Below are 14,120 nucleotides of genomic sequence, written 5' to 3' on the forward strand. Positions count from 1 at the left end.
AACCGGTTTTTTCCTGATTTTTCAGTTCTTCTCGATTTCTCCTGATATCAAATCAGCAATTTTTCGAATTTTCCCGCGAAAATATTTATGTTATTGTCAATTTACCCTGATTTTTCACAAATTTCCCACATTCTCGCTAGAATTCTATGAGAAAGTGATACGCAGACAGTACGAGATCAAAGGCGCATTGGTGGCCTGCAGATGAAGGGTCTCGAAGCGAATGTCGTTTTCTCTGCACTCTCCATGCGGTTTTGCTGTCTCGTTGCGTCGCGGTCGTTCGTCTTCTCACGAAAACTTTATCATTTTGCACAGTTTTTGTGAATTCCCACACTTTTTTCAGGGATTAGGATTAAAATTTATGTTCAGGTGTAAGATGCTGATGTTCTGAAATTGTTAAAAATCATTCATTCGTGTAAATTTTCGCTGAAATGGGGGCTGTCAGTATTTCGAAAAATTAGTTCCCAAAATTTACTCGCAGAGCTAACTGTTGTTGAACAATTGTTGTTTATCAAACCTATTTATTCAAATTTTTCAAATTATTGTGGATACTCGGATCTACCAACATTTGTTCGGATTATCGATTTTTCTTCATTGGATTTTTGGACAACCAGTATACTCACTTCATACACTTTCCCTTCTTTCCAGATGTCTCAATTCGGAGGCGGAAAACCGCCTGGCCAATGGCATCGTCCAGCAGCTCCCGGAGGTGCACCCCAACTATCCGGCTTCTCTGCTGTTAACTTCGGTGGAGTACCAATGGTTGGAATGGGCGTCCCAATGGGAATGGTCAATCAAGCCGCCTTTTCGTCTCAAGGAGTCCTCGGAATGCAGGGAATAATGGGAGCAGTCCCGCAACAATCTCTTCCTCAACAGCAACCGGTAATTCGAGCGAGATATTATGGCATTATTGGCGAAACGCGAAAAACAATGTGTGGTTAAAATAAAGGGTCTTTTCAGAATTTCCAACAACAAAATAGTCTTCAACAAGGGACCAACATGCAACAGAACTCGGGAGCCAAGAATCAACGAACTTTCGTTGGAGTTGTGACCAAAATGTTGGATACCTACGGATTCGTCGACGATGATGTATTTTTTCAACACAGGTTTGTTTCTGAACAAAACTGGAAAATTAGGAATGTTAGAACGGTTTTTGGGAATAAAAAGGCTTGATGATGGGGAACATGAAAAGAAAGTACATGTCATTTCTATCAATTTCAGCGTCATCCGAGGATCTCATCCACGTGTTGGTGATAAAGTGATGGTAGAAGCCAACTACAACCCATCAATGCCGTTCAAATGGAACGCTTATCGCATTCAGCTTCTCAACGCGGCTACTCAACAAGAACCTGCTCGTCAAGCTCCTCAACAACAGCAAATGCACCAACCACAACGCGGTGGCCAAGAATCTCAGAGATGGGGCGCCGCGCCGGCTTCAGGAACTTCCGATCGTGCTGACAGAAATGGCGGTGCTCGAGGAAATGATAGTCCTCTACATCGAAGTAGTGCAGCTCGTCGACATTCACCACCACCACGGCGCGCTTCTCCTCCCCGGCGAACAAGCAGTCCAAAGAGAGACGCAAGACCAGCAAGAGAGATCAGAGATTCCAGAGAACCTAGAGAAGTTCGTCGTTCACCACCACCACGGAGAGCCGCCTCACCAAGAAAAGCTTCATCTCCAAGTGCTCCAGCGAAAAACGATAGAAAACGCGAGAGAAGTCCTAGTGGCTCCGTGGCTCCGTCTGTTCGTCGTGAATCTGCTAGTCCACCAAGGCGGCGTGCAAGAATCATTCCTCGCTACGAGTGCCGTGCACAAAAACCAGCTCTGCTCTCGCCTATCGTTTCTGGATCAGTGCTCCGTCATCGATATTCGAAACTCTACCTTCCATCTGATTATGTGGATCTATCGTTCGATTGGGTTCGATCATTTCAACTCGATTTATCACTTGATCTAAGCAATCCAATTCAATTCCACGTGTTCAATAAAGACGTGGATTTCATTGGAGAAGAAGAGATTCAGGATTTGGATCCAGAAGATGCTGATCATCGTCATCAAGTTAAAGTGCTGCTTTTGTCTCACGCTGGAAAGTCGGAAGTTGTCAAAAAAGCATTCTGTCTAATGGCCGATGGTACTACTGATGACCATCAGGAACCTCAAAGCCTGTTGAAGAATTTGCACTTTTTAGTTGGTAAGAGCTCTAAAATTGGATTAATTTTAGCTTTATTGGACTCAAAATGCTCAAATTTTGGAATGATTTTAGCTAAAATCTTTAATTTTGGGTACTTTTCCGTGTAGTAGTGGTCGGAAAATGCCTTGTTTTGAATTATCATCATTTATCGCATATTATTCGGTGACCTATAGGCTTTAAATGTATCTGAATTTACGAAAAACGTAAGATGCCTAAATGGCCAAAATATGCAACAGAAGATACTATCTGATTGAAAATTGATTTCCGACCGTTTCGGTATGGAAGAGTTGACAAAATTGATGATTTTACCTAATATTAGCCCTGCAACCGCATTTTGAGTCTAATAAAGCAAAAATTGATCGAAAAATCGTCTTTAAAAACGTCAAAAATCAACTTTTCCAGGCGCACGTGGCAAGGAAACCATGGGAATCGGTGGCAGTTGGTCGCCATCTCAAGACGGTGCTGATCCGAATTCCGCGACCACCATGATCCGTACAGCGGTCCGTACAACAAAATCACTGACTGGAATCGATTTGTCTTCGGTTTCTCAATGGTAAGTTCAACATTTTATATCGGTTTTTTTGAGGCTAGTGTTTTTTAAAAAAATTTCAAAAATTCTCTCTCTCTCTCAACTCTCTCTCTCTCACCGAACGAAAAAACCATTTGTAAAGTTAGAGCTGAAACACCTGAATCGACGACATTCTCGCTCTCTCTACTACTTCAGAAAACCAGTTTTCTCCGTCAATTTCCATATCTCACGAGAAATATGGAGGGAAGTCTCTCTCTCTCTCTCTCTTATTCTCTCTATTTCTCTCTCTCATTTGCCACCAACCACAGGTTCTCGATGGTCCAAATTCGCTACTACCGTGCCGATAAGCAACGCATTGATCACGTCAACTATCTTCTGCCCGACACACAATCATTGGCTCTAGATGATGCACAATGGATGTTGGCAGAGACGAAGATTGCCGAGCAGCTCAAGGCCAAGCTGGCCAACGTGGACGCGCTGAAAATTGAAGAGGATGAACCGCCTGTTGTCATGATGGTTGAAGAATCCGAATCTGTCGTCGCCGCCGCCGCCGCCGCTGCAGATGTTGTTCCAGAGCAGTCTATTCCAGATGTGAAAAAAGAAGAGGAGCTTCAAGCCGAAGAGCCAAAGGTTTTGGATAACGTCAAGGAAAGTATCGTCCTGTTATGGGTTTCTCATTTTAATTTTGCTATTTTTTTTCCAAAAATTTACTGTGCTCTTTTTCTGTTTGTGTGTGTGCGTGCGTGTGTGTTGTTTGTGTTTCTGTCTCAAGCTTTTACCCCCAATTAATCCACGAATGCATGCCAATTCAGACACACTTCAAATTTCCCTCTACAGGTCACACACACCCAGTATTCTTGAATTCTTGAAATTCAAACTATATTTTTTCAATCTCGGGTTCACAACGAGTTTTAAAACTTTGAACTTTAAACTTTAAACTCATACGAACCGCATTTTTCAATTTAAATATTTATTTTGCAAAAAATATTAATTTTTCAATTTTAGGCGGAAGAAAGCGATGTTGTTGCCGACGTGAGTATGAATAGCACTACGGATGCAGACAATTCTGAAGCTCCCGCTGCAGAAAATGGACAAGGACCAACTAACTGGAGCAATCTTGACCCGAAATCGATGAAAGTTGCCGAGCTTCGTGTCGAGTTGGAGCTTCGTGGTCTCGAAACGAAAGGAATCAAGACACTTTTGGTTCAGAGATTACAGACCGCTTTGGACACGGAAAAGGCTGCTGAAGCTTCAGTTGCTGCTAGGGATGTTGAGATGAGAGATGCTGCCGAAAATGCAGTGAAACAAGAAGGCGGAGAAGAGAATCCGGTAATTTTTTTAAGGATTTTAAGAGTTTTAAGATTTTCTGTTGAATATTGAAATTTCAGGCTGCATTCATAGCACCATCCATAGAGGAAACCAAGGCAAAAACCGAAGCTGAAGCCAAGAAAGAGGCGGAGGAAGCAGAAAAGCGGAAGAAAAAGGAAGAACAACTCGAGAAGGAGAAGAAGGAGAAACGTGAGGCTCTGGAGAAACATTATCAACTTCCAAAGGACAAGAAGATCTTGGTTTTCCCATCAAAATCCTTCAAATCTGGGAAGTTTGACTGCAAAGTTCTCAGTTTGAGCTCTCTCTTGGATTACCGTCACGATGATAACAAGGAAAATCAGTTCGAGGTCTCCTTGTTCGCTGAAGCTTTCAAAGAGATGATCGAGAGAAATGCCGCGTTCACAATCTACGAGACTCTTGCCAATTGTGGAGATCGAGATGCTGAGAAGAAGCGCCGTGATGAGGCGAGAGAGAAGCCAGTCGAGCCGAAAGAGCCAAAAGAACCTGCTGAAACTACAGAAAAAGCAGCTGAAGGAGAGGAGAAAAAAGATGAAAAGGAAGAGAAAAGGGATGAAAAGAAAGACGAGAAGAGGGAGGAAAAGAGGGAGAAAGTCGAGCGAATCGATCTCAAATCAGTTGTTGCCAATCGTACTGTATATGAAGCCTTCTCGCTTTTTGATTCAAACCTTTGCGGTTATTTGACCGAAAAGGACATTGAAGAGATCCTCTACAACGGAGAATTCGGAATATCCAGAGGTCAAATCCAAAAGCTCGCCAAGAAGTTGTCAGTCCGAGACAAGATCAACTACCGTCACCTGACTGATGTTCTAACCGATATGGACGGAAATGTACGGCATACTCCAGGAGGAGCCGATGATGTAGTGGAGACTGACGACTTGATTCGAGGATTCGGTTACAATTTGGCGAAGAGCATGGAACCAGCTGATTCGGGAGCGGCGGTAAAATCATCGGAAGTTTCTGCTTCGTCGGATGGAGTCGTTATTATCAATGGATCAGCGGTGAATGTTGTGCAGAAGATGAAGCTGCTGAAGCAAGTTGAAAAGGAGAGAGATGAGGCGAAGAGTACTGTTAGTGAGCAGCTTTCATTAATCGGTAGGGATTAAATATAATTGTTTTTGTTTTTAAAAAAATTCTTTAATATTTCAATTTTCAGAGCAACTTCGAGAAGCCAAGGCTGAAATCGACAAGAAAAAGAAGGACATTGACTCTCACTACCACAAGTCCAACAAGAAATTGAATGAGACAAGTGCTCAGCTGAAGTCCACTCAAGATGAGAATTCTGCTCTGAAACAGGCCCTTCAAGACTGCAAACGACATGCTGATCGCATTTTTTCTGTAGTTGAGAAGGTTATGCCACCACCACCAAAGAAGGAGGAGAAGAGCAAGGTAATTCTGAAAATTTGGTTAATTTTGTTTTAAAAGTAATAATTTATTTCAGAAGGACGAAAAGGAGAAAACCGATAAGAAGGATGACAAAGTATCCGAGAAATCCGCTGAAAAATCAACTGAAGAACCTTCTCAAGAAGTTCCAGCGAGTGCTGAGCAGGCTGCTGAGCCATCTACAGAAGCAGAACCAATTGTTATTGATGAGTCTGAGGATAAAGACGCAGAAGTTGTGGAAGAATCCAAGGAATAGAAAAAACAAATCTCTCCCTCTACAATTAATGATCTATTTTTTTCTTCTTTTTTTTGGTTTTCTTTAACTTTTAAATGTTGTTCTTTAAATGACGTCCCGTAAATAACCATAATATATCTAAATAAATGAAATATATATATTCGTGATATTGTATACTGTTAGGATGGTTTAGAATTCCATAAGTTTTATCAGATTTTTCAGATTGGCAGCAAATGGTGATCCGGAAAATGAAAATATTTTCCGATATTTCGACAAAAAAAATCAATTTTTCCGGAAAAACTTGATTTTACCTTTTTGAGAAGAAAAAAAGATAAAATGTTGAATTTTTGTTAATTTTTAAGAAAAAAACTTGTTTTTTCGGGAAAATCGACAATGTTCAATGAAAAATTCGATTTTTCGACCAAAAAATTAGAAAATTGCGTCATTTTTCGTATTTTCAGGCAAAATTTGATAAAACATTGAAATTTTCCCCTTTTTTCCAAAAATTCTCAATTTTTTCTCCAATTTTCCGGAATTTCGAAAAAAAAAATGTATTTTTCCGCAAAACTAGCTTCAAATTTTGACCATTTTTCGTATTTTTTAGAGGAGAAAAAAAAATATTTTTCTGAATAAAATTAGCGAAATTTGATCAATGTTGGGATTTTTGTTAAGTTTTGTAAATTTTTGAGAAAAAATTGCGTCATTTTTCGTATTTTTTGGCTAAATTTGTTAAAAAATTGAAATTTTCCCCTATTTCCGAAAAATTCAAGATTAAATCGACGATTTTTCGCTAAAAAATTGGCTTTTTAACCATTTTTTTTTTCGTATTTTTTGGCTAAAAATATGTTTTTTTTAGATGAGCAGTATGTCAAATAAAGAAATCGAAGATAATGAGGATGTATGGAAGGAAAGATGTATGAATTGTATTCGATGTAACGATGAAAAGAATTGTGGAACATGTTGGCCGTGTCGAAATGGAAAAACTTGTGATATGCGGAAATGTTTCTCAGCGAAAAGATTATATAATGAGAAAGGTTTATATTTGGAGGAAATTCTTTTCAAAAATTGATTTCTCTGAGCTCAGTTCTAGTGAGGCAAAGTGCATGGAAACCTAGGCAACCGGCAAAAGCTTGTAGCTCACCTGCTTCCATGATAAATTGCGGATTTTCGGGCATAAAATTTAATTTTTATTCGTTTTTTTTCCATTTTTCTACGTCATTTTTAACGAATTTTCATCTTTTACAATGTCTGCGTCTCCTGCAGGCGATTTTCGAAGGCATTTTCAAATAACATTTTTTTATTTTACAGGTGGAGTACAGAAATTTCGTTTTTTCAACCAGAAATTGCCGAAACTAACGTATTTCCTGTAGAAATGCTCTGAAAATTTCTCAAAAAAAGGTTATGGAACTTGAAAGTTTTGGAAAAAATACCTATTTTAAGCTAAATCTCAAACTTTTTTTGGCAAAATTTGAAATTTTTGCTGAAAATAGGCTTTTTTCCCAAGTTTTGAAGCCCCTTAACTTCTTTTTTCAGAAAATTTCAGCGCATTTCATGAAGAAATTCGGTAGTTTGGGCGATTTTTGATTTAAAAAGCAAAATTTCGTCATTTCACCCTTAAATAGACTAAAAATGGCTTGAAACTACCGATTTTAATTATAAAATTTCTCTGAAAATTTCCCAATTCTTCTAAAATCTGAAATTTCGCAAATTTTTTTTCCCACAATGGCTGAAATCCAGCTTCTTAAGAAATTATCTCAATTTAGCGTATATTTTGGTAGTTTTTTCGCATTTTTTTTTTTGAGAATTTAGGCACATTTTTAGGTCGATAGGCATCTGGCTAAAATTGATGCCTATAGGCTGAAAACGATCCTAAATCAACAAAAAAATGCGATAAATGGTGAAAATTTAATTTAAAATATCGGAATTTCAGTTGCTAGAAAAGGGAAAAGTTGGCAAAAATTAGAATTTTTAGTAAAATTTAACTTTCTTTTCAAAATTTAATTTTTTCGAGAATTCTCATCACGAAATTCGGTCTTTTCCGGTCAGTTTCAGTCTTTTTTTTTAACGAAAAAAACCCTCCATTTCAATTCAATAATTCCAGTAAAAAGACAAACCGACGAAAATCTGAAGGCTATAATGGCAAAAACAGCACAACGAGAAGCCGCTCATCAGGCAGCCACAACCACAGCACCAAGTGCTCCGGTGGTAATTGAGCAACAAGTTGAAAAGAAGAAGCGAGGACGAAAGAAGGGCTCTGGGAATGGAGGAGCTGCTGCTGCTGCACAACAACGGAAGGCTAATATTATAAATGAACGAGATTATGTACCGAATAGGCCGACGAGGCAACAGTCGGCTGATTTGAGAAGGAAACGGACACAGTTGAATGTTAGTATTTATTACTGTGGAAACTGTACAAATCCGAGGATTTTGCAGTGTCGCACAGAAATAGCGGAGGCGGAGCGTAATTTCGCAAGCCTGCGGCACGGTTTTTCCTCTTTTTTTGTTGATTTTTTGCAATAAAGTTTCGATTTTTATCTCTTGTTTCGAATAAAAATGTTCTTCAATGCGATTTTTGAGAATTAACTTGGTTAGCATTTTAATTCGAAAAAAGACGGTAAAATCGAAATTTTATCAAAAAAAAATCTACAAAAAAGAAGGAAAAAACCGTGCCGCAGGGTAGCGAAATTAGGCTCCTCCTCTACTCCTGTGCGGCACTGATTTTCACGAATCGATCGTTTAATTTGTGTATACAGTTGAATGTGAGACTATTACTGCTGAAACTAAACAACAAAATCCGCGAAAATCCGTGAATTTTGCAGCGGCGCACAGAAATAGAGGCGTAGCGTAATTTCGGAAGCCTGCGGTACGGTTTTTCGAGGCACCACGTTTTGAAGACCTGTTCAAAAACAAGATCCTCCAAAACAAGATCTACGTTTTCAGGATCTGGCACCGTGCCAACTGCGGTTTTCTCGATGAAAAACGAAACAACGATGCTCCGATGTTACGCGTTGTTTAGCGTTCAGAAAACTATTTTTGAAATTTTCTTCTAGAAGATACGCTAAACAACGCGCGACGCGTAACATCGGAGCATCGTTGTTTCGTTTTTCATCGAGAAAACCGCAGTTGGCACGGTGCCAGATCCTGAAAACGTAGATCTTGTTTTTGAACAGATCTTGAAAGCGTGGTGCCTCGAAAAACCGTGCAGCAGGGTTGAAGTTGAATGTTAGTATATTACTGTTGAAACTGAACGATCAAATCTGTGAATTTCGCAGCGTCGCACAGAAATAGAGGCGGAGCGTAATTTTGCAACCCTGCGGCACAATTTTTTCTCCTTTTTTCGAATAAAAATGTTATCCAATTTTTATTCTCATAAAATATCATACGAACTAAATTGGAGACACATTTTCTGTCGAAAAAGGAGGAAAAACCGTGCCGCAGGGTTGCAAAATTACGCTCCGCCTCTATTTCCGTGCGGCGCTGCTTTTCACGAATTGATCGTTTAATTTCTACAGGAAAAACCTGCCGAACTAATTAAAATTGAAAAAAAAAATCAATTTTTTCCAGGCAGAACCCGATAAACATCCTCGTCAATGTCTCAATCCGAATTGTATTTACGAATCTCGAATCGATAGCAAATATTGTTCCGATGAGTGTGGAAAAGAGCTCGCCAGAATGCGGCTCACTGAAATTCTACCGAATCGCTGTAAACAGTACTTTTTCGAGGGCCCATCCGGTGGGCCGCGCAGTTTGGAGGACGAAATCAAGCCGAAACGGGCTAAAATCAATCGAGAAGTTCAGAAATTGACGGAATCCGAAAAGAATATGATGGCATTTTTGAATAAGCTCGTCGAGTTCATAAAGACACAGTTGAAACTTCAACCGTTGGGCACAGAGGAGAGATATGATGATAATTTGGTACATTTTTGGCTCATTTGCTCAAATGACAAAAAAAAAATCGCCTTTTCGCTTCTTAAATTCACAAAAAATTGTTTTTTAGCCGAAAAACTAACAAAAAACCTGTTAAAATTGTCATTTGTCGATTTACGTAGCTCGTGTACTCCTCGAGGAGAAGTTTGTCTTAATTTTGCACAGGATTTCCTTGATTTTGGACTATTTTCTACGATTACTCTGGAAATATCGTAATTTCACAAGATTTTAACTTTTCAAAGGCACACGGATTTATTTAAATGGGTCTCGATGCGAAAAAGTTTATGGTAGCTTTTTTGTTTCATTTTGCAATGAAATTACCTCATTTTTAGCGAATTTTGCCGTTTTCTTGCCATTTTTCTCTTTTTTTCAGGCCAAAAAACGGGAATTTGCACATTTTTTAATAGAGAGAAGCTTATTTTTGAACTTTGCAAGTTGATTTTAAACAATTTTAACAGAAACAATGAAAAGAAACCCAAAAACCCGTTTTAGCGATTTTTTCCGTTTTCTTTTCATTTTTTCCATTAAAAATTGTTTTAGATAAGTTTCAAGGTACAAAAAATCTTTTCTCCATTAAAAATGTGTCCTTTCCCCATTTTTCGGCCTGAAAAACAAGAGAAATGAACGAAAAGTACAAAATTCGCTAAAAACGAAGTAATTTTATTGAACCATAAACTTGTTTGCGCGTCGAGACCCATCTGAATGAATTCGTGTGCCTTTAGGAACTTGAAATCTTGTGAAATTATCAAATTTTCAGTGTAATTGTAGAAAAGAGTCCAAAATGAAGGAGATCCTCTACAAAAATTGATGCAAACTTCTCCTCGAGGAGTGCACGAGCCACGTAAATCGACATATGGCCGTGTTAGAGCTTTACACGGTCATTTTCATTAATAAGTAAAAAAATTCAATTTTTTCAGTACGAAGGCTGTATCGTGTGTGGTCTCCCGGACATTCCCCTCCTAAAATACACAAAACACATTGAGCTGTGTTGGGCTCGAAGCGAAAAGGCAATCTCATTCGGAGCACCGGAGAAGAATAACGACATGTTTTATTGTGAAAAATATGATTCGCGAACGAATTCTTTCTGTAAACGGCTGAAATCTCTGTGCCCAGAACATCGAAAACTGGGCGATGAACAGCATTTGAAAGTGTGCGGTTATCCGAAGAAATGGGAAGATGGAATGATTGAGACGGCGAAGACAGTTTCAGAATTGATTGAAATGGAAGAGTTAGTGGAGAATTTGGAGAATTTTTTGATGGCCGAGGATCCGACAAGAGATTTAGAGCTTTTTTTGCTCGTTTTTGCGTGAAAAATTGTGAAAAAATGACCGAAAAAAAAGAAAAATTCGGGAAAAATAGCAAAAAAATCGCTGAATCTTGTCAGATCTTCGACCGTGGCCGAGAAAAACCTCGGCCATTCAGCAAATAAAATTGCAAATCAATCAATTTTCAGCCCATTCGGTGAGGAAGGCTGTCGAACGAAGAAGGACGCGTGTCACAAGCATCACAAATGGATACCATCGTTGAGAGGAACTATTGAGCTGGAACAAGCTTGTCTGTTTCAGAAAATGTATGAGCTGTGCCACGAGATGCACAAATTGAATGCTCACGCCGAATGGACAACGAATGCTCTGTCGATTATGATGCACAAACAGCCGAGTACGGAAAAATGCTCATTTTTTCTGCGAAATTTTGCGATTTTCGCGCCAAAATTACGGTGGCCGGTCTCGACACGACAATTTTTTGTTGGGTGCAAAAATGTGTGCGCCTTTGAAGATTACTGTAATTTCAAATTTTGGTTTTTTTTTAACTTTTTTATCGGAAAACTATAAAAATCACTGGAAATTCCGCTGCAACTAAAATTTAAAGTTCCAGTAATCTTTAAAGGCGCACAGATTTTTGCAGTTAGCGAAAATTTGTCGCGTCGAGACCAGGCACTGCATTTTTCGCACAAACTGCCCCGTGTCGATTTACGGGAATTGTGTACTCCCCGAGGAGAAGTTTGAGAATTTTACAGTTTTTGTCGAAAAGCTTGAATTTGGACCAATTTCTCTAATTTTTTTTGTATTTAACGGTCAAAAAGCCGAATTTGCTGTTAAAAGCAACTGAAAAAAATTAAAAAATTGGCGATTTCACCGTTAAATATGTTATTAATCAGCAAAAAAAATTCAAAATCTGGTTTTTCCAGGGAAAACCGCTTCTGCTCGAGGAGTACACGAGCTCCGTAAATCGACACATATCCCGTGTCTGAATGAGAAAATCCTCAAAATTTCACAGATTTTTAAATCTAAAAATGAAATTTTACAGATATTATTGATTCCGAGCAAATGTCCCTATTCAACAAGTCCCAATCCACGTCATCATCCGCCTCGGCTCACGGAGCAACGACACCAATCAGCTCAACATCATCATCATCATCATCATCATCAAAAAACGATGATGAAATGGAAGATACCGCCGAATTTCTAGCAAATCTGGCTGTACAGAAGGAGGAGGAGACGCAGAATAATTAAAATTTCCCTATTTTTTTTAGTTTTTTCCTCAAAACTATCATATTCTTTCATTTCCGTGGAATTTCGTATCTTTTTTCCAAATCTGAACAACATTTTTTTCTGTTTGAATAGGTGTCGTCCTGAAATATGGCGGAGAGAGAGAGAGTGAAGAGACGCAGACACTCTAACGACACGTTGCGTATATTACACGAAGCACTGGCTTTTTCATTCGTTGTTCTTCAAAATTTTTATGATTTTTATCTTTTGAACAAAAAACAAATTGAACTTACCCTTCTTTATATTATTATTTTATTTATTTTCTTCTAGTTTTCCAAAAACCTTTTTTTGTTCTATTTTTTGTTTCACCCAATTTCTCTCTATCGGTGTTCTTCATTTTGATCCTCAACTATTCACTCATCTCTCTTTATACATTTTGGTCTCTCTCTCGAAGAAAATTGACATTAAATGTATTATTTTCCATTTTCCGAATTTTTCAACAAAAAACTTTTATTCCAAAAAAAATCCTTAAAAAATTTAAAAAAAAACACCAAAAAAATTTTTCAGATGACTTCTCCAGCGAGTAGCCGAACAATTTTGGTGTTCGACGTCGATGGAACACTCACTGCTGCTCGTCAGGTTAGTCTGCGAGATTTTTGCGATACGGTACCTGGGTCTCGACACGACAATGCGCCTTTGAAGAGTATGTCGTGTCGAGACCAGGCGCCGTTTTTGGGGGGCAAAATTTTGCTTCTACATCTAAATTTAAAAAACCCCAACATTTTCAGACTATTACGCCTGAAATGCGAGAATTCCTGATCGAGGCTCGCAAGCGTGTCCCGCTGGCAATCGTCGGAGGATCGGACTTTAAGAAGATCACAGAGCAGCTGGCAGATCACGATAAGGATTTGTGTATGTCTTTGCTAATTTTTTTTTTTGAATTACAAATCCTAATTTCCTCATTTTTTCCAGTGCTCTCCCTGTTCGACTACACATTCTCGGAGAACGGGCTCTACGGATTCAAGGGCACCGAACCGTATCCAGTACAATCAATCCAGAAAGCCATCGGCGATGCGAAGCTCCAAGAGCTCATCAATTTTGCTCTCCGCTACATGTCTGACATTCAACTTCCTGTGAAACGTGGAAATTTCGTCGAATTCCGAAACGGGATGATCAATTTGTCGCCTATTGGACGGAGTTGCTCACAAGAGGAACGAATGCAATTTGTGGAGTTTGATAAGAAGCACGGAATTCGCCAAAAGTTCACCGAGCAGCTCCGCGAGAAGTTCGGGCAATACGGGCTCCAGTTTGCAATCGGAGGACAAATTAGTGTTGATGTATTCCCTACTGGATGGGATAAGACCTTTTGTTTGCAATATTTAGTGCCAGATTTCGATACAATTCACTTTTTCGGAGATAAAACCGCGCCTGGCGGAAACGATCATGAGATTTTTGCCGACGAACGGACTGTCGGACATACTGTTGAAGGGCCAGAAGATACTCGGAAACATGTGGAGAATGTGCTCAAGGAGTTGGATTAAGCTTAAATTATATTCTTTTTGTTTTTCTAGTTAAATATTTATGTAATTCTAAATACTAGTATTTATTTATTGTGATCCTTTTCATTCCCACTGGTTTCTTTTTTTTGGATAAACCGCAGTTCATTTTTCTGTGAAATATGAATAGTTTATGAAATCGAATTTGAACTGCCTGGAATCTAGGCCTGCCTACGCGCCTACACGGCGGACATGATGCCTTGTAGGCACGCCAAAAACTAGAATAAACTTACAGCGATCTTGGCTGATATTCTGATTATCCAAATTTACCAATTTAATGGGGTTCCAGGTCTCGACGCGACAATTTTTGTTATATACAATCAAGTGTGCGCCTTTAATGAGTACTGTAGAATTTTTTTAATCGATTTTTCAATTTTTAGATTAAAATAAATAATAACGAAAACTACAGTGCATTTTTTTTCCACTTCTACGACTTTAAAGGCGCGCGCATTTATACAAAATGATCCC

At 38.9% G+C, this 14,120-nt stretch overlaps 3 protein-coding genes across 13 annotated transcripts; all 3 read left to right on the top strand.

The window, feature by feature from the left end:
- Positions 1-643: 643 nt before the first annotated feature.
- Positions 644-5,838, top strand: ccar-1 (the record flags this gene model as incomplete). Of its 4 annotated transcripts, NM_001318256.5 has the most annotated exons (9): positions 644-879; positions 958-1,103; positions 1,219-2,186; positions 2,589-2,739; positions 3,024-3,363; positions 3,721-4,044; positions 4,104-5,157; positions 5,219-5,451; positions 5,504-5,838. In NM_001318256.5, the coding sequence occupies 9 exons, from the start codon at positions 646-648 to the stop codon at positions 5,699-5,701; spliced, it is 3,648 nt and encodes a 1,215-aa protein (NP_001305185.1). The 4 variants fall into 4 exon arrangements, with proteins under 4 accessions (NP_001305185.1, NP_001379396.1, NP_001255780.1 ...); NM_001392438.1 differs by lacking the exon at positions 3,024-3,363 and having other exon boundaries at positions 5,504-5,836; NM_001268851.3 differs by lacking the exons at positions 3,721-4,044; positions 4,104-5,157; positions 5,219-5,451; positions 5,504-5,838 and having other exon boundaries at positions 646-879; positions 3,024-3,504.
- Positions 5,839-6,536: 698 nt separating this feature from the next.
- Positions 6,537-12,664, top strand: cfp-1 (CXXC-type zinc finger protein 1; the record flags this gene model as incomplete). 7 transcript variants are annotated; one of them, NM_001444122.1, is made up of 6 exons in its annotated part: positions 6,537-6,714; positions 7,782-8,065; positions 9,245-9,595; positions 10,525-10,835; positions 11,061-11,266; positions 11,915-12,664. In NM_001444122.1, 6 exons carry the CDS (start codon positions 6,546-6,548, stop codon positions 12,118-12,120), a joined length of 1,527 nt encoding a protein of 508 aa, NP_001431037.1. The 7 variants fall into 7 exon arrangements, with proteins under 7 accessions (NP_001431037.1, NP_001367055.1, NP_001367271.1 ...); NM_001380528.2 differs by lacking the exon at positions 7,782-8,065 and having other exon boundaries at positions 11,915-12,120; NM_001380529.1 differs by lacking the exon at positions 6,537-6,714 and having other exon boundaries at positions 7,817-8,065; positions 11,915-12,120.
- On the top strand, positions 12,664-13,791 carry F52B11.2 (putative phosphomannomutase; the record flags this gene model as incomplete). Of its 2 annotated transcripts, NM_001268857.2 has the most annotated exons (3): positions 12,664-12,735; positions 12,885-13,008; positions 13,069-13,791. In NM_001268857.2, 3 exons carry the CDS (start codon positions 12,664-12,666, stop codon positions 13,635-13,637), a joined length of 765 nt encoding a protein of 254 aa, NP_001255786.1. The 2 variants fall into 2 exon arrangements, with proteins under 2 accessions (NP_001255786.1, NP_001255787.1); NM_001268858.3 differs by lacking the exon at positions 12,664-12,735 and having other exon boundaries at positions 12,900-13,008; positions 13,069-13,637.
- Between the last annotated feature and the right edge of the window lie 329 nt (positions 13,792-14,120).

This window comes from Caenorhabditis elegans, chromosome IV (genome assembly GCF_000002985.6).
Source record: "Caenorhabditis elegans chromosome IV".
Taxonomy (NCBI): Eukaryota; Metazoa; Nematoda; class Chromadorea; order Rhabditida; family Rhabditidae; genus Caenorhabditis; species Caenorhabditis elegans.